The sequence below is a fragment of the Lonchura striata genome, chromosome 11, assembly GCF_050655825.1.
Source record: "Lonchura striata isolate lonStrDom1 chromosome 11, ASM5065582v1, whole genome shotgun sequence".
NCBI lineage: Eukaryota > Metazoa > Chordata > Aves > Passeriformes > Estrildidae > Lonchura > Lonchura striata.
This window is the reverse complement of record NC_140713.1, coordinates 19,043,291-19,067,254: the sequence shown is the minus strand read 5'-3', so window position 1 is coordinate 19,067,254 and position 23,964 is coordinate 19,043,291. Positions and strand designations below refer to the sequence as shown.

Below are 23,964 nucleotides of genomic sequence, written 5' to 3'. Positions count from 1 at the left end.
TCCCTTCGCGGGGGAAACCCCACAAAACCCATAAAACCTGCATTCTGCCCCCAAAAAGGAGGGGAGGTGGCTGCAGGGAGCCCTATCCATACCTGGCATCGCGATGATCCGAGCTTGTGGCAGGCTCTGCCCTGCCGCTGGGCTTTACGCCCCGGGTTTTCTAAATTCCTCGCTAATAGCCTGAGATATTACTAAAAAATGAGAAAACAGTGCTGCGGCTTGGGTGGGCAGAGATCAGCTATGCCCCATTTCCTGTTTTTCTGGCATTAGGAACAGCTTGACCTCTTGGCACTCTTGCTTTTTGCACTAATGCTCTTCTCATTAAAGTGCTTTCCTGAACACTAATTAGGGCGGTTTTCCTTTTGTAAATTAGCCCGATACGATCTGTGTGTCTTGGCACACAGACGCCCTCCGAGCAGGAACCCAGGGCTTTGCGTTTGATCGCTGTTTATTTTGCAAATCTCCCCAGTTTCAATGTTCTTAACTGCCTTCTAGAAAGTGCTGGCAGGTGGAGATTAATGGGAGGGAAATGGACCTTTCCAGCTGGCCTGCCTTGAGAAACAGGAGATTTTTTGGTGCTACAGGGGCCTTGCAGTTGCTGTGGGTTAATGGGGTGCTGTGGATACACAGAAGCTCCTTCCTGTCCCATCTTGACATCCTTGCATAGTGTGCAGTGGAGGAGCACGGCTGCAAGGAGAGGCACTGCCTCAACCAACCTCTTAACAGGTAATAGAAAAAAGAAAATCAAATGAACACATTAATTTCCTGCAGTTAAAGCACTTCTTGTGGCCATAGGAAATGCTCAGAACCAAGCAACCCCAAACCCATCTAAAACTGGATGTCTGTGGCCAGAGGGAAGTCCACCTGTCTGCTGCTGCCCCCAGGTCAGTGGTGTCAGCAGTTTGCTGGGGACCAATTGTTCTCGGGAGGGGATGGGCTTTAATCAGCTCTCATTTTCCTAATGCACTGGCAGATGGGAGCAGAGGGGACAGCGCTGTCTCTGAATCTGCCACGGATGGGACACAGCCACAAGAGATGGGCTGAGAAATTCAGTGGGGAAGGCAACACTGGGTGCAGAAGCCATCCTCTGCCTCGGCTTGCTGGGGAGGCTGGAGTGAGGGGTGCATCCCTGGGGAGTCCCACCACCCTGTCTCTGCACCAGCACTGGGACTTTCTGGGGTCCATCTAGAACACGTTAGGGACCATCTTTACAACAGCATTTCCTGGTCCATAATCAGGGAAGAGGAGAACTGCTGGGGGACTTCACTCAGGGACCCCTGAGGCTGGGACAGAGTCAACAAACCCCTGATGAAAAGACAACGATTTTTCAGTGCTGGTGTGCCAGCCCTGTGGCACCACGTGTGGAAAAGCACGGGGAAGGATCCCACCCCAGGGAGCTGCTGCCAGCATCGGCCAGCCCGGCTCGCTCCTGGTGTCTGAGGGGGGCTTCCCACAGCCCCTAGGCAGAGCTCAGCATCCCTCCCAGGCTGTGCTGAGCCATGCACACTCTGTGGGCACTGGCAGGACTGTCAGTGCAGGGCTGGAGCTGGGGCAGCAGCAGGAGGAGCAGGATGCAGGCTGTGGAGAGCATCCCTGCCCACAGCCAGGAGCGTGAGCGCCGCAGCCTCGAGCGTTTCTGCAGACCCATGGGCACCATCAGGAGACTTGCCTGTGGAGGAGGATGCTTCCAGAAAAAGTGCCCAGGACCAGGGTTGGTCTGGATGGCTCCACAGGTGAGAGCAGTGGTGGGGGCTGGGGGCAAACAGGGCATAGTCTGTGTCAAAATCAAAGGCTGGGGATTTAAACCAGCTCAATGCCTTTGGATTGGAGTTGTTTTCATGAAACGTCCCTGGATGTTTGCACGCAGGCTCTGTGTTTATTTTGCTGTTGCTTCCTAGGGGGTTAATTCAGCTGCACATTTTGTCTGGTGGGTTAAAGGTGAAGATAAGTGAATAGAGATGCCTGAGTCCCAGAGAGCCCTGGTCCCACCTCAGCTGGGATACTGAGCGCCCTGGCCATGCCTTGCTCCCACCTTGTGTACCATTTCCTTCTCCATCTCACCCTTATTGTTTCACCTGACACCTCTCTTGGATCTGCAAACAGATGTGGGAGCCCAGGAAGGTTTATATGAAGTTCCCAGCAAGCTGGCAGCTATTCCATGTCAGTCTGCATAAACCCTGCCTGCGCTGCCAGCTTTTGCTTAATGTCTCCTTGTTTTTCCAGTTGTGAGTGATTGCTGAAGGGATCTCCTGGCAGAGAAGACTCGGGTTCACCCTTCACATCCCGTTCACCTCTAAGGCACACGCATGAAAATCTGGGTGTGGGTCTGCTCCTCTCCATAAAGAGAAATTAAATCTGCTCACGCGGCGCCGGGCGCAGGCAGCAGAGCTGAAGCGTGTGGCTGTTTAATATTCATTGGGCGTAGATGTAAAACTTTTCTGTTCTAAAATAGTCTTGCACAGTGCTGTGCTGCTCCTTCTTCCTTTAACCATAGCAGGAGGCTGGAATTTAGTGTTTCCTTTGCTTGTCTTCCCCAGTTTCCCTTGGCTCAGCCAGGAAGCAGAAGACCCTTACTGGGTGTAAAGCCTGCTCTGAGGACAGATCCCAGCACTGCATGTGCAGTGTGTAATTCTATAGTCTGCTGAGAAAGAATCTTTGAAGCACCAACACAGGAACAAGAAATTTTGCTTTTCTTTTGAAACAGGATGAGTGGCTGTGGTAGTTATGCATCTATTTTTGTGTTAACAAGAAAACATAGTTTTTCCTGTAAAATTTTAGCAGGTAGATTCATGGATCTCTTTGTGACACACTCTTAACTGAGTGCAGTTTTCTTTATCGTCTCAATTGTACCTTAGAATTAAAAAAAAAATAAATCTGGTCCCAGTTGGGTCCATAATAATTAAATTACCACGAAATATGCTCCAGTAAGTTAAACTCAAAAGACCTCAGCCTTTTTCCTTGGTGAGTGGGAAGCTGTGATAGCATGGGGTGGGCTAGAATGCTCCAGCTCAGTGTAGATAAAAGTGGGGAAGAAATCACCCAGCAGTGAGTGGAGGCAGTGGGAGCATCCCTCCGGTGCCAGGGAAATGGGGATACCTGGGCAGGGCTGGGCCCGGGCTGTGGTGAAGATCTCTGCTGGAGTCCTGCTGCCAGTGTGAGCACTGGGATATCCATTATCCACAGCGGGTGTCGGTGATCCAGGGAGGATCCTGTTTCCATCCCCCTGATGCCAGAGCTGCAGGGCAGCATCAGTCCAGCATCACACACCAGCCCCGAGCCTGCCGAGCATTCCTGGGGCACAGAAAGGTGGCACGGAGCGAGCCAAGGGCCTGAGGGGCCAGCGTGCTGTGCCCGTGCCAGGATGGGCTCGCAGTGGGATTTTGCAGGGAGCTGGATGTTGAGCAGCCAAAGCCGGTTAGCAGGAAAGCTGTTTAATTCCATCGGTGGATGTCCCACCTCGTTTGCATATTCATCCCTTTGTTGGGCACAGCTCTCGCCATGCAGCCAGGATGCAGCCGAGCCCATCGCTCATCACAATATTCTCCTTTCCATGGCTGCATTTGCTTTATGACCACAGGGATATTTCCCTCTTCCCTGCAGAGGCTCTCACTGATTTACCTCTGCCCATGCCTTAATCAGCTGGATGTTATTGAGCCCTGCATTCCTCCAGCCCCTGCCCCAGCAGAGCACAGCCATTTACTACAGCCCCAAAACTCTATCCCCTAAATTATTCAGAATCGCTGTGTTTGCTTCGTTTCTTCTCCAAAGACAAGCACATTTTGGAGGGCACTAAAAATAAATGGGTTTGTTGAGAACTGAATCTATTTCTTAAAGAGATGGCTCCCCTCCTTTCTGACTGTGCAGAGGGAAGCCTGCCTTTGCACACCTTGCTTCCAGTGTCACCCAGCCAGGGTAACAGGCTCAGTGGCATTGTGGGGGCTTGGCTTCAAGGAGAAAATGAGCACCAGAAGTAGTAAAATTCTTAAAACGTTCCAATTGCCCACCTGCAGCTTCTATCTTCAGACATTTCTTTAGTTAGAAAGAATTGCAGAAAGCACACAAGGTCCCAGGTGGAGGGTCCCAAGGATGCCCTGTAAGCACTGGCTGGGGGAGTGCTGGTGGGCTCCTTCCACACTGGGAGGACCAGGATCTCCTCCTGGCATGCAGCCATCTTTCCAGGACAGCCAGAATTTTTATTTGCTGGTTGAAATACCATGGATGGAATCCCCTCTCTGGGTCTGCTCCAACCAGCATGGGCATCCCCCAGCCAGCAGAGAGGGCTCAGCCTCAGCAAGGACACCTCGTGCTTATTCTTAGCCTTGTTTCTAAGAAGCGCTTTATAAGCAGGAGCCTGTGTTGATTAATGCCATGAAACATTAATGACTTAGGAGGTGAGCTGCAGTCCTCCCACAGAGCAGCTCCCCACTCCCCAGCAGCCAGAGAGGCACAGGATGAGCCCAGCGCTGGTTTTTAGGCAAGGCACAGGCATTAAAGCCAAACCCAAGTTGTTCCTGAAGCCAGCTGAAAAATATGACAAAGATAAAAGGTAGGTAAAAGGGAGAAGGAGGCTGAGCTTTGGTTAGATGGTGTGCACTGAAGTCTGAGATAAGAAATTCGGAAGGGTGGAAGAGTCACCCCTCCAAAGGCTGCTACATCTCACATGGCACTGCCCTGGCTGCCAGCACAGCAGAAGTTTTGTCTGCCTGAATGCAGCAGGTTGAACAAGGTGTTGCTTTTGCCATTTGCTTGATATAGAGGAGATTTGCATGGGGGACACAGGCAGAGCTGAGCCAGGCATGCAGCAGCTCCCAGCTGGAGCAGAGAGATCCTTGGCTGTGGACAGGCTCTGGGCTGCCCTGGGCTGCCCAAACACAGCCTAACTGGCTTTGAGGGGCTTGGCCAAGGTGCTGAGCTGCAGAGACACCACCACCAGCTGAAGCAGCATCCCAGTGTGTTGGATTTTGGCAGCAATCCTTGAAACACCCCTGCCCTGCTCCTGCTCTCCACCCAGTTCCACATAACCCTATCGCAAGGATCAGAGCCTCGGGGTTGAATTAACGCAACTAGGGAACTTTAAAATGAATATTAAATTTCTCAGGAACACGCTAAGACTTAATTAAAACTCCTGTCATTGTGTGAAATGGCAATGTAGGAATGCAGGGGGCTCGTTCCTGCTTTGCAAAGCATTTCATGTTGGCTTGGCAAACCATGCCTCAGCAAAGCCGAGAAATCCCCTCACCTCCTCAAGGAGGAGCAAAATTAGAATAATGAGCTGGTTTATAATTAATTGTGCTCTGGGGACACATTCTCACGCTGTCTGATGCTTCTGGTGGGAATTCTCTACAGGGAGCATCCCAACATACAATAGGTTTCAGGTATCAGGTGAGCTCCTGCCTGCATTCCTAGACCAGGTTATCAGGTTGCTCGAAGGGAGAGTAGGAGGAGTTACATATTTTCTGGCATTTGGGGGATTTTTTAGCTGTCTTACAAATGTAGGTTAAATATTTGCTCAGGGCAGAACAAACACCCAATACAAAGGGCCCCACTCAGTGATGTGTTTCGATCTCTGGAGCTTCCCTTCATCCAAGTAAAAGGCAAATTAACCTGCCTGGCTTCACCCCACCATGGCAGCGATGCTTTTCAGCTACAGCACAGGCTGGGCTAAAAGCAGAGCTAGACCCGAGCCAAGGTCACTGTCCCCGGGCAGGGTGGCCCGTGGCAGGCTGGTGCTGTCCACGCAGGGCAGATGTTTTAGCACTGATGGTCATCGATGTATCGAGCCTCCCTGCTACCTGCTGGGTGCTGGCAGAGGTGCTGCTGGCGGCCAGCCCTGCTCCTCGTTGCTGTTCTTCTGCCTGCCTGCAAAGCAGCATTTCTAAAAATACCTCCAGCGATGTCGTCAGCCGGTGCTTGCTCAGGTCACGGAGACAGCCGAGGAAAGGAAGATGGGAGCATCGCTGGGGGACCAAGCTGAGATGATCCCAGCCAGCATGGGTGAATCCCTGCAGAGAGAGGGGCACGAGCAGGGTGCTGCTGCCTGCACAGGCTCCCATGTGTGCTGCCCACAGCCCCCCAGAATGTCCAGCAGCAAGTGGGCATCCCCGGGATTCACAGTGCTCCTTTGAGCCAAAGAGCATCGCAGTGCAGGGAAAGGGAGCTGGTACCTGGCCAGCGGCGTGCAGCCAGAGTAACCCCACTTCTGGATGCTGGAGAGCCTGTTCCTGGTGTGCTGGGCCTGCCAGAGAGCCATGCTGTCCTTGCCAAAAATAGCCCAGCAGCTGGGAGGGGTGGGTTTTGTAATGCTCACAGGTGACTATTTGAATAGGGCTGTTGGCACAGAACCCTTCCTGCATCTCAGATTTTGCTCCATGCTTATTCATTGAGTTATTCTTCTAAACTGGGGAATTCATGCATGTGCCTGCTTAATGTAGACTTACTTGATGTAATTGATACAACTTATGTGCTTTGCATAATTGCAATACCATTAAAAACCTGAAGCATTCAAAAGCCAGGAAATTACTTACCAGTTAAAGTAAATTACATAAACATTTGTTTTACTCTTTACAGCTCATAAATGAAGTCAGCAATGATATGGCTTTACAGTTGCTATCGGAAAGGGGAAAGTAGCTTCCTGTGTGTCAATATTATCCCCAAACCAGCCTCAGGAGCTGCACAGATTATGGGCTACTCATGCAAATTAGACACTGCTTAGGGCCTCTGTGGGTAAATGTATGTACATATGGATGTGTGTCTATAGGCACACACACCTCTATCCATCCATGCCAGGATCCATGCTGGGAATGCCAATAAACCTCCGATGAAGGGGGAGGGGGAGGAGGCTGGGAGGTTTTCACTGGCTGCAGGGGAATGGCAAATGCAGTGCAGAGCTGCAGGCTGCTGCCAGGCCAGGATGGCATTGGCTTCTCAGCGGCAAGTTTCTGTGCCAGGGGCATGGGGACACGGAGGTGATCCTTCACAGCCCCCTTTCTCTGGGGTGAGTGGCTAGAGCAGCTTGTCCTCCCCATGTCAGTGGCTCCCTATCACCCCTCACCATGTGGCTGGCTCGTGGCAGGGAGTGGAGCAGTGTCTCATGGGGGGTCTCTGAGACAATGTCCAAGAGGGACAGTCCAGGATGAAAGGACAAGGCTAAATCCTGCTCCAAACCTGGTCAGGAGTGAGAAAAGGCTGGGACTGAGGGAGGGCAGGTGGTCTGCGGGGAGCACAGCACAGGGCTGGCATCAAACCCTCCTTTCCCAAGGGACAGCCACTCCTGCATCCCCAAACCCTGGTGGGACACAGGTCAGCCTGCCATCGGCATGTGGATGTGAGCCATCAGCACGGGGCACCCGCTGCCACCACCAAGGATGCCAAGTGCAGCTTTGTCATGGGAAATATCCGGTACTGCCAGTTCATAACTGTGAACAAGTCATGAGTGACTTGTGTCACCCAAACCAGCCATTACTGTGAGGGCTGTGTGTGCAATACAGGGAGGCAGATACAAATCACACCCTAAAAATGCAGGCATTTCTGTTGCCTTTCTGACACCAGGGCTTTTGTAGAGGTCTTGGCATGTAAGGCTGTTTTCTCCAATGCCTCTGGGTTAGGAAAAGGTTGTTTTTCATGTGATATCTGTGTCCCTGGGACAGATGAGCCTGGGGTGCCAGCTGGCATTGCTGCCAGTGGATGCTTGGGAGCGGTGGGGATGCGGCAGAGTGTGAGGGCATAGTTTGGGTAGGCGGGTCCTCGGTGTGTAGGTAATCAGCACCACTGTCCCCATGGTCCCCCAGGGTCACCGTGATGAGTGATGCCAGGAGGGGTGCACAGGTGGGATGCAGTTACACTGGGACTCCCTGAGGAGCACCGGGTATGGGGTGGGAATGGCAGAGACACACGGGGAGTACCGGGGACACACCGGGAGCCCCCAGCACTATAGCAAGGGAGGGTCAGGGGAGCACGGTGGGGGCGGGCCGCCCTGGGAAGGGCACGGGGAACACCGGGGCTCCCCTGTGCTTCCAGGGTTCCGGCCAGAGGGGCCGGGGTGCCCCGGGGAAGCACCGGGAGCCCTCCGGAGCCCCGCGCCCCCGCAGCCGCCGCCGCTGCCCGATGCGGGAAGGGGAGCCCCGCCTCCGCCGCCCGTCGGGGGTTTCACGAGTTTCCGTGGCAACGAGTGCGGGGCGGGGCTCGGCGCTTCCGTTACCGAAGTGCCGGGCAGGCGGGGACGGGCCGGGGCTGGTGCCGTGTGTCCCGCTGCTGCCGCCGCCCCGCGCCCGGTGAGTGGCCCCGCGGGGCGGCACCGGCGGCACCGGGGAGCCGGGCTGCACCGGGCAGGACCGGGGCTCCCTCCCTTTGTCTGCGGGCTGGGAGCGCTGGCACGGAGCGCCCGCGGCGCGGCGAGAGCGCGGCTCCCCGTTAGCCCGCGGCGGGCGGCGCCACCGGGAGCGGGAGCGGGAGCGGGGCTGCGCCTGCTGCTCGCTGGCACCGGCGCCGGGACCGCCCCGCTGCGGGTCGGGAGCAAAGGAACCCCGCGGTGTGCTGGGCGGCTCCGTGTCCCGTTCCCCGCCGAAGCGGCCCCGGTGAGGTGCGGCGAGCGCGGAGCGGTGTGCGCGGAGCGGAGCGGGCGGTGCCGAGCGGAGCGGTGCAGTGCAGGGCATTGTGTGCGCTGGGATGCGGTGGGTGCGGTGCGCAGGGCTGCCCGTGGTCCCGGAGTTCCTAACTCCCTAAAGGCAGCCCCAGCCCGAGGTTAGGAGGGGCCTGGAGAGGCTTCAGGAATGAGTAAATTAATTACAGACACCGTTTATGTCACATCCGCTGGGAGCACGGAGGGAGCCCGGGGCTGTCGCCTTTTCGGGAGCAAAAAACGGGATTGATGCAACTTCCTGCGGGTTTCGGGAGTCGGAGCCGGTGTTACCGTCGTGTTTTGCTCCAGAACGTCCCACTGGGATTTACAGCTGGGCACTGAGACCGGCTGAGATGTCCGTCCTTGCGCTTCTCCGCAGAGGTGCCGCTGTTCTCGGGACCCCCGTGCCATGATCACGTCCCGCACCGCCTGGCATCTGGGATCCGGGCCCTCCGCCGGAGCCGCCTGGAAGACCAAGGACCTTGCCCCGGACGGTGAGTACAGCACGGTGCCTTGTCCTTGCCCCTTGGGGCTCAGCCTGCTGCACTCACACCCTGCTCACTGGGGAAGGAGAGGCTGAGAACAGGCCAGCCTGCATTTTTCACATTTCTTTCCGGATGAAGGTCAAGATTTGAGAAACGGGGACTCAGAAGCAGGCACAAAGCTCTGGGCAGCGTGCTGGTGAGAAGAGAGGGCTGCCTCCCTCTCTCTCCTGGCCCTTCCGAGCGGGAAACTTAGGGAGAAAGGTTAAAATTTAACATGTGAGGTAGAAAATAGTGATCTGCATGGCAGGTTGAATGTGGGCCCTTTGCCTCTTCCCAGCCTCAGCTCCTTGGAAGGGCTCCTTATCCCTCTCTGGCGCATGGACCCCATGGGTGAGTATAGTCGAGTTTTGCTCTGTGGAGGCTGAGCTGCCTTGCAGGCAGGCGGGCAGCTGCTTGTCCCAACCTGCAACCGCTTGTTGGGAAACAGCCCTTCCCACCTCCCTCACCGATGGTGCTGAATGGGTTTTGGCAAAGGTGGAGGCTGAAACCCCAGTATTTGAACTTCTTTTGCTTTTGGCTTCAGCATTTGCCATCCCCCTGTGCTGGCAGCCACTTCTCTGGACGCAGCTTCTTCTCTGGCACTTGGGCCAGTCCAGCCAAATGCCAGCTGGCACCAAAGCCTCCAAAGTCAGGGTTTTCAGCTCTTTCTCTGCCCAACGGCTGCTGCTGCCCATACAGGGATGGGAAGCTCATCACCTGTTATCCGGGCATTTGCTGGCACTTTGGAAATGCTCAATTTTCATGGCGTGTGCAAAATGTTATGGATAATTAGAGGCTGGGAAGAAGTCCAGAGTGATGGACTAACTTCATAAGGGCACTTCTCCCTCCAGACATCAGTTCCACCTCCAGCCCAACTTCCTCCAGGTGGCTTTAGAGGAAAAAGGCTGCATTTTTGAGGTTTGATTTGTGAGCAATTGATTTTCTCTCTGTTAGCTGGAGAAGAGATTTGGCCACCCGCAGTGGTGGCAGCACTTGTGGCAGATAGGTGCGGGGGGCACAGGGTCCCCAAGCAGTGGGATGTAGCCCTTGCCAGCTGCTTTTCCTGTAGCAGAGCAGGACACAACCATGGGAGAAAGCTCCTTGAGTTGCTGTTTCCTTCTGTGTGGCTCAGCAGGACAGGGAAGTGCTGCCCTGGCTGCTTTTGGGTTTGGCTGCCTGACAAATGAAGGAAATATTTGGGGTCAGTGGAGGGAGGTGACACCGTCAGGGTCTGACTGTCTGGTTTTGGTGATGCAAGCTGGCTTTGGCAGCTTTTCCGAGATGGGATCGCAGGAAGTGGAGCAGCTTGGCAAGGGGTAGAGCTGGGATATCCCTGGTGGGGGACAGATCTGGTCCTGCAGAGGCCAGTCGGAAGCTACACCCTGAATTCTCATTACTAGTCATTGGTAACCAGTCTCCACCCCCCAGAGGGCTAATTTTTCTAATTAACATAATTAACATTTTTAATAAAAGTCATGCATTGTGTCTGCCACACCGGTGTGGTGGCGGCAGCAGGGAGGAGGAGGAGGTGGGTTTGCTGAGCTGGCCGAAGGCTGTGTCTGTGCTGGGCTCCCAGGTGGATCCAGTGATGCTCTTTGCTCCATCTCAGGCCGTGGGCAGGACAGGCTCGGCACTGGGGGCGGAGCAGGCGCCTCTCCCCGGGCTCCTCTGCTGCCAGCACTGCTTCACCATAAAATCTTCAGCGTGAGCTGGCCGGACACTGCAAACCCCCGTGGGCTCTGCCGGGCTCTCCAGGTGAGGAACGCTGAGCCAGCCATGGCATGTATGGGGAGGGCAGTTTTAGGGTGATGGGGAGGATGTCCTGCACCCATCTGGGCCATCCAGGTGGGAACCAACTGGTTCCCTCCCTTACCACAACCAGTTTGTGCCTGGACCCCAGCAGCGTGTGCCTCAAGCAGAGCTGCTGCCTGGCTGGGGAGGGAAAAGCATCTCTGGGGAGTGAAAAGGCATCAATGGGGAACAGTGTTCATAACAGAATAGCATTTTCTGGGTCACTTATGGGTCATGCTGGCAGGAGAGCTCAAGGCAGAGGTGTGATAAGAAAATGCAGTGCCGTGAGGTGGTGTTTGCCAGTGGGATGGAGGAGAAGGAGGTGGAAGGGTGCCACAGCCAGGGACAGTGTCAGGACACCATGTACTGGTGTAGCTGCCACTAATTCATTCCAGGCTTCAGGCAAATCATTCAAATTCTCCTTCTTTGAAAAGAAGGAAAACACCTTCTGTATCGCACACCAGCCTCAATGAATTCCCTTCGGCAAAACCCTTCTGGAGTCTCAGATGCAGAAGCACTGCAGACACGCGGCTTCTCCAGGAGAATGCTGCTGCCTCCTTCCAAATTACTCCCAAATTACTGGCAGGTTCTGAGTATTTGCCCCTCTGCTGGAGTGAGGTTTCTCTGGCACCACTGGCCTGTAGGGTGATGCCACAGGCTCTGAGATAAGATTTAAGAAAGAAAAGGCATCATTGAGCAGGGTGAGCTTGGTGATCATCCCCTTTTATAGCAGCCTTATGAAAGCTCCTTTCAGATTTATGATTTTTTTGGAGCTGGGCTCCATCCCACAGGGCATGAACCATGGCTGCAAGTCAGAGTCTCTTTGTTTTTAGGGCTATAGGCAGAAAAATAAGAAATATTCAGTATAGCTGCGTGGCCAAGCTGAGTGAAGTTTTTTGTGTGGAGAACTAAAAACATGATAAGTTCATTGTGGCAGCATCCCAACCCTCCCTTGGAGGGAGGATTTCCCCAAGCTCTGCTGTTCTGTCTTTTGCACTTCCCGCCCTGCTTGCTCTGTGAAGTGCCAGCTGCTGGCACCGTGTCCAGCACGGTGTGGGCAGTCGCTGTCTCAGCTCCCTGACCCGTTTCTGCCACAGGCCCTGCGGGACAGGCGGCGGGAGGAGCCGCGGCACCGGGCCCCGACACCGGCCACGGAGGAGCCGCCTGCAGCCCCCCGTGAGCCAGCGGCTGCCGAGGCGGTGCAGGCAGCCTCCACCATGAACCTGGAGAAAGCAGGTAAGGGGAGAGCAGGGATATGCAGTGCTGGGTGCTCAGGAGGAGTTTGGTATCTGCCAGTGGGTGTCGAGGAAACCTCTCCTCTTTTGGGGTGCGTGAAGATGTGTGGCTGCGCTCGCTGTGGGAGCAGGTCGCAGGAGAAATCCAACACCGGCCAGCTGCTGGGTGGTGACAGGGACTGATGAATTATTGAGCTGGATGAACAGAGCAGGTGAGCTCTGATGAACCCGCTGCTGTTTCCTCCTTCTTAAGGAAAATGTAATGTCTGTGGAAACGCTTCCAGCATGCGTGGCTGTGCCAGGATGGGGAGTCCCACAGTTTCCTGTCTGTCTCCATCAGGACTGAATTGTGTGAGCTTGTCAGGGCACATCTCGGGAGCTGCTCTTGGCCTGGTCCCCAGCTGCATCCCACAGCAGCTCATGAGGTGTGGTAGTGGCTGGGAAGGGGCAGAGGTGCAGGAGAAAGCGGGTCAGGGTCTGATTGGCAGTGGAAACAAGGCAGAGCTGAGGAACAGCTATCTTCCCAAATGGCTTTCTGAAATTTGCAAATTTCTGCATTTTGGAAAGCAGGAGGGTCACTGTGCACCCTGCCTGCCACACTCAGACCACGCATGACCACCAGCACATCTGCCCAGGGGGAGATATAACACAGAGCTGGTCGGCATCTCCTCTCCTACAGATGCTGTCACAGGAAGAAGGTGCTGGAGTGTGGAGAAAGGTGTGATCTGTGGGAATTTTCCTGCCTGGCAGTTTGACTTGCAGCTCTCAACCTGGCTCTGCCTTGTGTCTCAGCCCAGGATTAGTGTGAATGATGTGTGCAGACATGTGGTGTGTCCACAGGAGCCTGGTGCTTCCTGTAATTTTGTCTTACCCCTGCACACTCTCCAGGGGGTAAAAGCTGGCGTTCCTGACAATTTTGGAGATTTTGGGGTGGGATTTTTTGGTTTTGTTTGGGGTTTTTTTGTTGATTTTAAAGAGAAGATCATGGTCTTCTGCCTGAGCTGGGCTGAGCTTTCAGCATGGAAAGAAAGAAAGGCAACACCTCACTGTTCTTTTGGGGTATCCAGACCATGTCAGGAAGATAAAACCTGTTGATTGCTTCTGCAACCACTACTGGATAGGTCCTATGATGTGCAGTCAGCAGCAGAGTTGTGGTTTGGTCCCAGCATTTCATCTTTCTGTGGGTTACGCTGCCTCCTTAACTCCATTTAGGGGTAGAAAATCTGATTCACAGACAAAAAAGTCTCTCTTTTTGCATTCAGGACGTTTTCCCATGAAGCAGGCAGCATCTTCCCGCAGGCAGCACAGTGATTCCCAGCAGCAGCTCCTGCCTGTGAAACCTCAGGTTTCTGGTGGCAGCAGAGGCAATCCACAGCAGGCAGGGAAGGGCGCCGGGCAGCCGGGATCCTGACCGTCAGTCCTGCCGCCGCACTGCCTCATCCCACGTTGGGAATGAGTCACGCCAGCTCATTGCTTCTTGGGAACTACCAGGTCATTTGGTAGGCTCTGATGTACGGCCAGGTTGGCTTCTGTCAGCACTGGTGGCTCTATTAATATGCAGAAAGTGATGTTTAAAATAATATTAGGAAGGTTAGAAAGCCAAACACACAAGGATTAGGCAATATGGCCATTCAGGGTAGCTGTATAATTTAAATTTTGCTTCCATTATGTTTGTGTGTAATGACGCAGACTTTAATGACATGATCACACACTGCTTTTCCACCGGCACCTGCTCATTCAGAAGAAAGGATGCCGGGGTGAATCAGCGCCGTGCTGAGGGCGGTTGTTATCTGAGCGAGGCAGCAGCATTTCAGTGTGTGATGGGGCTGGGTCACGGTGCACTGCTGTGGGCAGCTGCTCTGTGCTGTGGCCTGGGATGCTCTGCTGGCATCGACAGATCGCTCTGGCTCCCACCCAGCTGGACCCCACTGTTAGCCAGGCCTGCTCTGGTGAGCACCTTGGCACTCAGGATGCGCCTCTGACACGTCACTGCGCTCCCTGGGACTTGTGCAGGTCCAGTTTCCTGCCCTCCCATCTGGGACTCAGCCCCTGGGGACTCCCCGTGGCTGCCATTCTGCTGCCCAGCGAGGTGGCTGTGTCCTGAGCAGCTCCATCTTTGCTCACGCTGCAGGAGGGAGGCTCTGTGGTGGGAAACGCGCCAGCCTGTCCACAGCCCGGCCCTTCCCCGTGATCCAGGAGGTGATGGCCTCCATGGCACATCTGCAGAAGGAGAAGTTGCGGCTGCAGGAGGAGCTGCTGGAGCTGCAGGAGAAGCTCGCTGCCCGGGAGAACAACGAGCTCTCCCTCTCTCTCCAGCTGCAAGGCCAGGTATGTTGGGGACAGGGTGACACAAGGGGGTCCATTAGGGTCTTCGGCCTCGGGCTATGGCTTGGCTGGAGCACTGTGGCATGCAGTTAGCGATGGCTGCACTGTGAAGGAGTGTAGGATCTCCATCACTGAGCATCTTCTTCGCTGGGTGCTCCTGAGCATCAGATTTGGCTGTGCCTCCTTTGGGATGCTTGCAGTCCCCAGTGACACCGCAGTAGTGCTGACAAGGCTGTGTGGCTCTGTGGATAGGACATGGCCAGGAGGGTTTTGGGCATCAGGATGCAGCTCTGCACCAGTCATCCATCTCCTCAGCACAGGATGGCTGCTGTGGGCTCAGCTTAGACCGACAGAGGTTTAATTTTAGTGATTTTCAGCCTTCTGTGTGAAGGCACAGAATTGTCTGATGAAGGGACAGGTTTTGGCCACTGTGGCATTCCCCCCCCCCACCCAAAACCATGTCCTGCACCAATGCAGGCACATCCTCAGCACGAGTACTTGGGTCGTCTCAGGGACATGGAAATTTTGGCTGTTCGTAAAGAGATTTGCATGTGGCTGTTGTGGAAGCTGTTACAGTCAGGTTCTGCTTGTTCCACGGGTGTCAAAAAGGAGGAGGTAATTGTCCTGCATTTGGTTGGCATGCTCTGCATGACACAAGAGTGAGCGCAGCGGGATCTGGCCCTGCGCTCGCCAGTTCGGCAGCAAGTGCAGCTGGCGCCGGCTGGAGTGAAGAGCTGGCCCAAACTTCCAAAGCTTTGGGATGGCAGGGCCATGGCTGGAGCCAGATCCAGCTGCCAAGGAGTCCCTGTCACGTCCAGAGAGCAGGATGCAGCTGGAGATGCCTGAGCAGGTAGGAGAAAGAGGAGCATTGACGGCAAGGGAATGGTGGGCAGGCTCCGGCGTGTGCGCCAACCGATTGGGTTGGCAGCTTTCCCGGAACAAGCCGCGACTCTTTTCTTCTCAGTACCTCCCCTCCCTTAAAAATACTTATAAAAATAGCTGAATAATCTCCCTCAGTGGATATGGAAATGGGGTTTTCCCGCTCAGGCACTTGGTGCTCGCTCGGCCCCCAGCCAGAGCCAGGGAGACTCGCAGTGGACAGAGGGGGATCCCGATCCTGGCTGGGAGCAGCTGCTGTTCCCCACCTGTAGATCCCCCAGATCCCAGCTCCAGCTCCCAGCCATGCCAAGCACAGGGCACACAGAGGGGCTGCCCACCCTGCTGCCATCTCTGCAAGGGCGTGGCTGAATAATTTACCAGATTAATTACAGCCACATGTCAGCACATCTGCATTGGTTATTAATCAGCAGTTCCTAAATTATGGTCCATGGAGAGCCAGTTGCTGGTTATTGGGATGGGGCAATATCCAGGCGTGTCCCAGAGGGCTTTGGCAGCTTTCTGGAGTGGGAAAACTGGGAGCTGGGCTGGGATCTGGGGGATGGTGGTCAAGTGAGAGACAGAGCAGGTGGGTAAACCCCACTCTGATACAGCCCATGAGACTGCTGGCTTCACCAAGCACTCACTGCTGCTGTTTATTCCTATAACTGCAGATTTTGGGAGAGCCTTACTGGTCTCTGCACAAAAAAAGCTTGAGGATTTTTGAGATCCACCTGGTTTTGCAGGGAAGGCAGCCTGGTCCTATGAGATGGGCAGATGCCCAGATGGGGGTTGATGGAGAGCATCATCCCATGGGATTCAGACATGTGGCCTTCCTGAAGAGCTCTTGCTCCCTCTTTGTACTAAGATAACTTTCCTAGAAAGAAAAATAGAGAAGGTAGAGCAAAGCTGGTTGTCAGGTCAGGACAAGGCAAACACAGTTATGGATGGGTTTGTTTTTTCCCTTCTCCAAAGATGATGCCTTTTTATTTTTTTTAATAATTGTTTCTGCTAGTGCTCAACATGGACAAATTATACCCATGGTTGAACAAGGTCAAAGCAAAGCTTTCATTAATGCTCATTTTAATCTGCTCCTGTGAATCAGGCGCTCAGAGCCAGGTGGAAAATTAAAGCATAACAAAAATGTGAGCCAGACTGGACGTTGGTGGCTGGGGCAGCACCGCAGGGTCTCCTCTGAAAGCTGCTGAGGTGCCTCCTGGTTAACCTGGTCTGTGTTGACAGGTGGAAACTCTGAAGGAAAAGCTCCTGGAGCAGGCACAGGAGATCAGCCGGCTGCGCTCGGAGCTGGTGAGCTGCCACTGGGATGGGGCTGAGCCACCCTTGCCCTGAGGGACGCTGGAGCTCTGGGTCACTGAGAAGGAAGAGGAAACACGGGGTGGGCGATGGATTAAACCTCCCCCAGTTTGGATCATGCAGGCCAAGAGACACTGAGGAACAAAAGTGTGGGATTTTCTGTCCAGTGCAATGTGGCATTGGTGACCCTGGGGATGTCACCCTGTGATGGGAAGTGAAAGCCCCTCTGTGGGTTGGGGCTCCCTGGGGGCAGCAGGAGGCTCATCAGTGCAGCAGGCTGAGTGATTCCCAAGGGGGCAGGCAGGGACTCCCTGGGAATGCCACACTGGGCGCTGCTTCATACAGTGGGCTGGGGGATCCATGAGGGCAGCAGGCCGGGGCTCCTTGGGGTGCGTGGAGATTCCATGTCCTCTCCAATCCACTCCTGGCCCAGGGTGGCACGGATGCGGAGAAGCACCGGGACCTGCTGGCGGCCGAGAACGAGCGCCTGCGGCAGGAGATGAAAGCGTTGGAGGGGGAGCTGCGGGACCTGCAGCGGCAGCAACAGGCACCATGCCAGGACTGCCCCCACCTGCAGGTGGGTCGCCGGTGGTGGCAGCGGTGGTGGCAGCGGTGGTGGCAGGGGCACCTGTGGTGACCTATGGGCACCTGTGGGTGACATGGGCCTGGCCGTCCTGTCCTTCACCAGGAGAACGCCGGGCTGCAGGAGCAGCTGTCCCAGCTGCAGCGGGAGGCAGAGGAGATGCGGGCCAAGCTGGTGGAGCTGGACCTGGAGGTGCAGCAGAAGACGAACCGCTTGGCTGAGGTGGAGCTGCGGCTCAAGGACTCCCTGGCTGAGAGAGCCGAGGAGGAGGAGCGGCTCAGCCGGCGGCTGCGGGACAGCCAGGAGACCATCGCCAGCCTCAAGTCCCAGCCCCAGCAGATAAAGGTGAGCTCTTAATTTTTTCTGGTTGGGCTGGGTGTCTTACAGTGCCCAGTAGGTGCCCTGCAAGTGCCACCTGTCTCTCTGCCCCGAGCACATCAGCACAGCAGCATGATTTCCTAAATTATCTCCCCCTGGGCCAGCAACAGCTCCATCCGAGGCCCTTCAGGTGCTGTTTCCCCAGTACATCCCATCTGTGGGTGCTTTCCCCTGCAGTACATCATCAAGACGGTGGAGGTGGAGTCAGCCAAGGCAAAACAAGCCCTGTGCGAGACCCAGTCCCGAAACCAGTACCTGCAGGAGCAGGTAGGGATGCAGAAACAGGTGCTGAAGGAGATGGAACAGCAGCTGCAGAGCTCCCAGAAGACGGAGGCCCAGCTCCGAGCTCAGGTCTGAGTGCAATAGGTGTAAATCAGAACTTCCCCCACATTCTCTGCCTGCCTGGCCCTTGCCAGGTGACACGGTGTGGCAGCAGGTGGGCACTCACTGTGTCATCCCCCACTTGCTCCTCTCCCAGATCATGATGTATGAGGCTGAGCTGGAGCGAGCCCATGGGCAGATGCTGGAGGAGATGCAGGCAATGGAGGAAGAGAAGAACCACGCCATTGAAGAGGCATTTTCCCGTGCCCAGGTGGAGATGAAGGCAGTGCATGAGAACCTGGCAGGTGAGGAGGGTGCAGGGGGCTGGCAGGGTTGCCTGGCCAGTGTTGAGGTGTCATCATCTGCCCTCACCCTGCCTCATGCCTGCAGGTGTCCGGACCAACCTGCTGACGCTGCAGCCGGCACTGCGCACCCTCACCCATGACTACAACAGCCTGAAGCGCCAGGTCCGCGACTTCCCCCTGCTTCTCCAGGAGACCCTGCGCAGCGCCAGGGCCGAGGTGAGCCCCCCTGGGACCACCACCCAGCACTCCTCCATGTGGGGTGGAGGTGCTGGGGGGGTCGCTGAACCTCTGGTCTCCACCATCCCCAGATCAGCCAGGCCATTGAGGAGGTGCACAGCACCAACCGGGAGCTGCTGCGCAAGTACCGGCGGGAGCTGCAGCTCCGCAAGAAGTGTCACAACGAGCTGGTGCGGCTCAAAGGTGTGCGGGGTGTGGTGTCCCTGAAGTGGGACGGGGGGACACGGGAGTGTCCCCATAAGGTGGTCGGGTTGGCTGCAGGATGCTTCAGCCCACCCAGTGTTTGATAGCTGACTCCCTGCTTCTCTCCTCCAAGGAAACATCCGTGTTTTTGGGCGAGTTCGCCCCATCACAAAAGAGGACGGGGAAGGTCCTGAGGCAGCCAATGCTGTGACCTTTGATGCTGATGATGATGCTGTCCTGCACCTCCTGCATAAGGGGAAACAGGTGTCCTTTGAGCTGGACAAGGTCTTCCCCCCACAAGCATCCCAGGAGGAGGTAGGTGCTACTGTCCACTGCTGGTGTGAGGTGGGGGAGGCAGCCACCTTCTTCTCACTCTCCCCTGTCTTCCCCAGGTGTTTCAGGAGGTTCAAGCCCTGGTCACCTCCTGCATTGATGGCTACAATGTCTGCATCTTTGCCTATGGGCAGACAGGGGCAGGAAAAACCTACACAATGGAGGTGAGTTTACTTGGCTTTGTTTACATCTTCTTTGGCTTCCCTCCCTGCAGTGCCCAGTCTCTGTCACCCAGGCTGGTGGCCAGCTCAGACCTGGTGTGCACTAGTGATGACCACTGCTGCTGCACAGCATCCCCCTGGGCTTTGCTTCTGCTCAGAAAAAATATAGAATAAAATGCCAAAGGATGAGTTTTCCCTGTTTGTCACCTCAATCCTTCAGGGGACAGCAGCAAACCCAGGGATCAACCAGCGGGCCCTGCAGCTCCTTTTCTCTGAGGTGCGGGGCAAAGCGGCCGACTGGGACTACACCATCACTGTCAGCGCCGCCGAGATCTACAATGAGGCACTCAGGTAGAGGGGAGGGGAAGAAGCTTTCTTGGACATCACCCCATGCTGCTCTCCCCCACATCCCTCCACCCCTTTCTAGGCCTCACAGCCTGTCCCAGGGTCCTGGGCACTGCATTTGGCCCTGCAAGGATTTATTTTTAATTTATTTGGTGCACACTGCCCTTCTCATGAGCTCCATTGCTTACACAGGCTCCCAGCTGTGCCATCACTCCCACTCTGTGGCCCTGATGCAGCGGTGGGGGCATCCCCTTCTCCCCCCCTTTCCCTGCCCATGGACACTATATTTAGGAATTTGTAACTGGGAGCTGAAAGCATGAGAAATATTTTCCTTCCTAGTCCAGCCACAGGAGGGGAGGAGCCTGGGTTCTCATCCGTGAGAGTAATTGGGAGCAGGGATGGGAGCGGGGTCTGAGTTGGGTGAGAGGAGGCACATGGGAGCCAAGAGAGTTGAGGTCTATAAATAGGATGCACAGCTTTCCTGGGAAGAGATGTCTGCTCTGGCAGTGTTGGCACACAGCCCTGAGCTGCAGAATGGATGCCAGCACTCCCTTGGGATGGGAATGATAATGAGTGCCCCTTTGCCCAGGGACTTGCTGGGGAAGGAGCCGCAGGAGAAGCTGGAGATCAAGCTGTGCCCTGATGGCAGTGGGCAGCTCTACGTGCCTGGGCTCACCGAGTTCAGGGTGCAGAGCGTGGAGGACATCAACAAGGTGTGGAGAGATGGGGGCAGTGGGCACAGGAGGGTGGCAGCAGTGAACTGGGGAGGGGTCTTTGGTGTGTGACTCCTGGATTTGGGAGCACTTCTGAACCCATGGGGAGCAACAGAGACCAAAATAGGTCCCTGGGTGTGATGTGACGGTCACTGTCCCATGGGATGAGCCACAGGGGGTTAAAAATAAAAGCATGGGGCCCAGAGAGTTCCTGAAGGATTAGTGGCATGCGGCTGTCACCGCAGTGCCCTGCATGTCACCTCCTGCCTTTGGTGCATCACCCAGGCTGAGACCTGGCAGCGGTCATTACCCGGATGGGCCAGGCACCCCGTGGGGGACTGATGCCATCCCTGAATCACAGGGGATTTGTGGTGGGACTGAGGCTGGTTGGCCTCACCCCCTTAACTCCCCCAGGTCTTCGAGTTTGGCCACGTCAAGCGGGTGACAGAGTGCACCAACCTGAATGAGCACAGCTCTCGCTCCCATGCCCTCCTCATCGTCACCGTCCGCGGCCTCGACCGCAGCACGGGGCTCCGCACCACAGGTGAGTGTCACACAGCAAACCCTCCCCGAGGCACCTGGGGGGCATCCCAGGGGTGTGTAGGGCTGGGTGCTGATGCCAGCGGTGGGGTTTGGCTGTGTGTCCTCAGGGAAGCTGAACCTGGTGGACCTGGCAGGCTCGGAGCGGGTCGGGCGGTCGGGCGCGGAGGGCAGCCGGCTCCGCGAGGCGCAGCACATCAACAAATCCCTGTCGGCACTGGGCGATGTCATCTACGCCCTGCGCTCCCGCCAGGGCCACGTGCCCTTCCGCAACTCCAAGCTGACCTACCTGCTGCAGGACTCGCTCAGCGGCGACAGCAAGACCCTCATGATGGTGCAGGTAGGGGCTGGGCACCCAGTGCCTGCATCCCCACAGCCAGTCACTGATTTCTGAGCCCCTTCTCGCCCCAGTGCTGAGCCAGCTGGGAGGGAGGACAGAATCAAGGCTCGCCCATGGGACATCTTCCAGTCTGCAGTCATGGTGCCAGTGGCAGCTCTCTCCCTGTCTCTGCAACCTAGACAAGGCCAAGGAATGGGAATTAACTCAGAGGTCCACAATCCTGCCCTCCTTGCCTGCATATAGATGCTATCACTATGGGCAGAATCTTCATATATATTGTCGTCTTCCCATCCCCTCTTTTTCTAGGAGGATTTTAAGCTCTGGCAGCTTTTCCAGCCCTGCCCTGTGACCCCCCACTCCCAGCTGCTGGCACCCACACTGAGCCCTGGGGGGGCTGCCCAAGCCCCTGCACCTGCCACAGCTATTCCCGGCTGCTTCTCACAGTGGGGCAGTTGGTGACAGAGAATCCAGCTGGCTCAGACACTGGCTCAGGCATGGATGGATGGGGCTAGCCTGGGAGGGGCAGGTTAATAATAGCATCTCACCGGCCAGCAGCAGCAGGTTTTCTAGGGGGGAGCCCCCGGGGTGCACAGGCAGCTGCCAGGGTGACTTTGTGCCTGCTCCTCCCTGAGCCAGGTCTCCCCTGCTGAGAAGAACACCAGCGAGACACTGTGCTCCCTGAAGTTTGCCGAGAGGGTTCGCTCCGTGGAGCTGGGTCCTGTCTCCCGCAAGGCTGAGCTGGGCTCCTGGCCCAGCCAGGAGCATCTGGAGGTACTCAAGATACTGCTGGTGCCCTTCCTCTTCACCCTCACCCCAGGGATCCCCCCCTGTTTTGCCCCCACACACGGTCCCCAGAGCTGTTGGATGTTCCCCTAGAGCCTCCTCCACTGGGGACAACCACCTGCTGGGATGCAGGTTGTCTCCAAACTGCAGTGTCCAGTCAATGCTGTTCCAAGCCCTGTTTTGCAGCAGCCCCATGGTACACCCTGAGAACATTTGGACACACTACACAGGCACACACAATCTGCCTGTGAGCCCATCCCCATTCCTTCCCTCTGGGGCCTGGCCTGGCCTGACCCTGGAGCTGTGTCCCCTCTCCTCCCAGGGTGACTCGCCGGGTTCCACAGCATCATCTGGCCGGGGTCACGCATCCCCCAGCCCAGGGCAGCTCTCCAGTCGCTCTGCCTCCATCCGCAGGAAGCTCCAGACCTCAGGTGGGTGGTGGGACAGCTTGAGAGCCCAGACAGGGTCCCTCTGTCCCAGGAGGCTCCAGCCAACAGCCCATGGCAAACCCTGCAGTGGGGAGTGAGCAGCTCTGTAGTCAGCTCATTAGCTAATGGCTAATTAGCCATGGTTAGCATTTCCCCAAGAGTGCCCTGTTCAAAGGCAGTGCTGATGGCTTGGGGGGGACAAGGGAGGGCAATGCCAGCAGGCTGAACCTCTTTCCCCTTCGATTTCAGCCTGACTTAGGGGCAGCCGTGGCTGCCAGGTGAGTGCCTGCGGCCGGTGCTGGTGGAGGGCTCTGCTTTCACCCTGCTTCCCAGGCAGGGCAGGGCTGCTGGACTGTGCAGGGATGTTCCTGGGAATGCTTGTGGTACCACCTCCTGCTCCAATGCCACCACAGGGCTGAGGCACTGGTGGCTGTGCCCCTGCCTGCTGTAACCCATGAATCTCTCCCCTCAGGGAAGCTGAGGCCAATCCCCCTGTGATGAGTGCCAGCCATGGCATCCAACCTGCTGCTGGACCCAGCCCATCATAGTGACACAGAGACAGCTGCTGGAAGACGTGAAGGCTTTGCTGCTGTTCCCTTGGCCACCAGGACCCGTGAGGTGAGGGCACCTCTTACCAGGAGCAGCACGGGGTCAAGGTCTCCCAGCAGCCATGCCCTCCTCTCAGGACAGTGGTGCTGGGCAGAGATCTGCCCCCTCGGATGCTCAGCTCTGTGAGTTTATTTTTGCTGGACAGATGTTTTTCACCAGAGCAGAGAGCTGCTGGGTGCTCCCTCCATCTCTTCAGCTTTGTTTTTACAATGAGATCTAGCTGGAAGGGGTGCACAGAGCCAGACCAGTCCCTGGCCCTGACTCTGCTACTGCCGCAGGGCCAGCCTGGCCACAGCTCCTGCAAGACTGCATCTGGGCAGCTGCCCAATGTCTTTCAGAGCAGCACTTCCTCCAAGTTAAGCCACAAAAAAATCCCAGCAGCTCCGTTCCCTGTCACTTTCTCAAGCCCTGTTGTTGCATGAAGGCCCCAGTGCTGTGCATGAGCCGAGCTGCCGTTCCTCGTGGTGCCAGTGCTGCCAGGGGCCCACGCTGGCTGCCTGTGGTACACGGCACCAGGGGGATGGAGCAGTCTCGAATGAAGCTATTGTAAAGTTATTTACCAGATGTCTTGTCAAGAGAGATCACAGTGTGGTCGAGATGAAAGTGTTTGAAATATTTATACCTGTTTACATGGTCTTGGAATGGAAAACTAGTCGAAAACAAACAAAAAGACCCCAAGCCTCCAGTCCAAAAGCCTCTTGGCTTATGTATGGGGATGGTGGTTGGCAGGGGCATGGGAGGGGATGACACTGCCCTTGGACCTCTCAACACCCACCTGTGGGTACATTTCCTCCTGCTGCAAACCCCTGCTGGATGCACTGATGGCTCTTTCCACCACAGCCCTCTCCTCTCGCGCTGCCACGGCGTATTCTATTTAAAAACAAAAAAGGGAAAAATAAATTTAGCCTTTTGTAAGATTAGATGTTTCTATGTATTTTAATAATTAAAAAATACCCTGTTTTGTAACAAAACTTATTTTAAATAAACTCTTTAAAGCCAGTCCTCCTGCGCTGCACTGTTCTT

At 55.8% G+C, this 23,964-nt stretch overlaps 1 protein-coding gene across 12 annotated transcripts; it reads left to right on the top strand.

Moving 5' to 3' along the window:
* The first annotated feature begins 1,389 nt into the window (after window positions 1-1,389).
* On the top strand, window positions 1,390-23,940 carry KIFC3 (kinesin family member C3). Of its 12 annotated transcripts, XM_085589828.1 has the most exons (23): window positions 8,178-8,270; window positions 8,997-9,111; window positions 9,440-9,492; window positions 10,751-10,896; window positions 12,030-12,168; window positions 14,299-14,495; window positions 16,611-16,676; window positions 17,116-17,259; window positions 17,371-17,610; window positions 17,821-17,994; window positions 18,122-18,269; window positions 18,355-18,485; window positions 18,578-18,689; window positions 18,823-19,004; window positions 19,082-19,186; window positions 19,404-19,534; window positions 20,118-20,241; window positions 20,656-20,785; window positions 20,892-21,121; window positions 21,758-21,892; window positions 22,227-22,335; window positions 22,582-22,610; window positions 22,805-23,940. In XM_085589828.1, exons 3-22 carry the CDS (start codon window positions 9,480-9,482, stop codon window positions 22,584-22,586), a joined length of 2,661 nt encoding a protein of 886 aa, XP_085445954.1. In that variant the 5' UTR covers window positions 8,178-8,270; window positions 8,997-9,111; window positions 9,440-9,479; the 3' UTR covers window positions 22,587-22,610; window positions 22,805-23,940. The 12 variants fall into 12 exon arrangements, with proteins under 12 accessions (XP_085445957.1, XP_085445952.1, XP_077642500.1 ...); XM_085589826.1 differs by lacking the exon at window positions 9,440-9,492 and having other exon boundaries at window positions 8,162-8,270; XM_085589827.1 differs by lacking the exon at window positions 22,582-22,610.
* The last annotated feature ends 24 nt before the right edge of the window (window positions 23,941-23,964 follow it).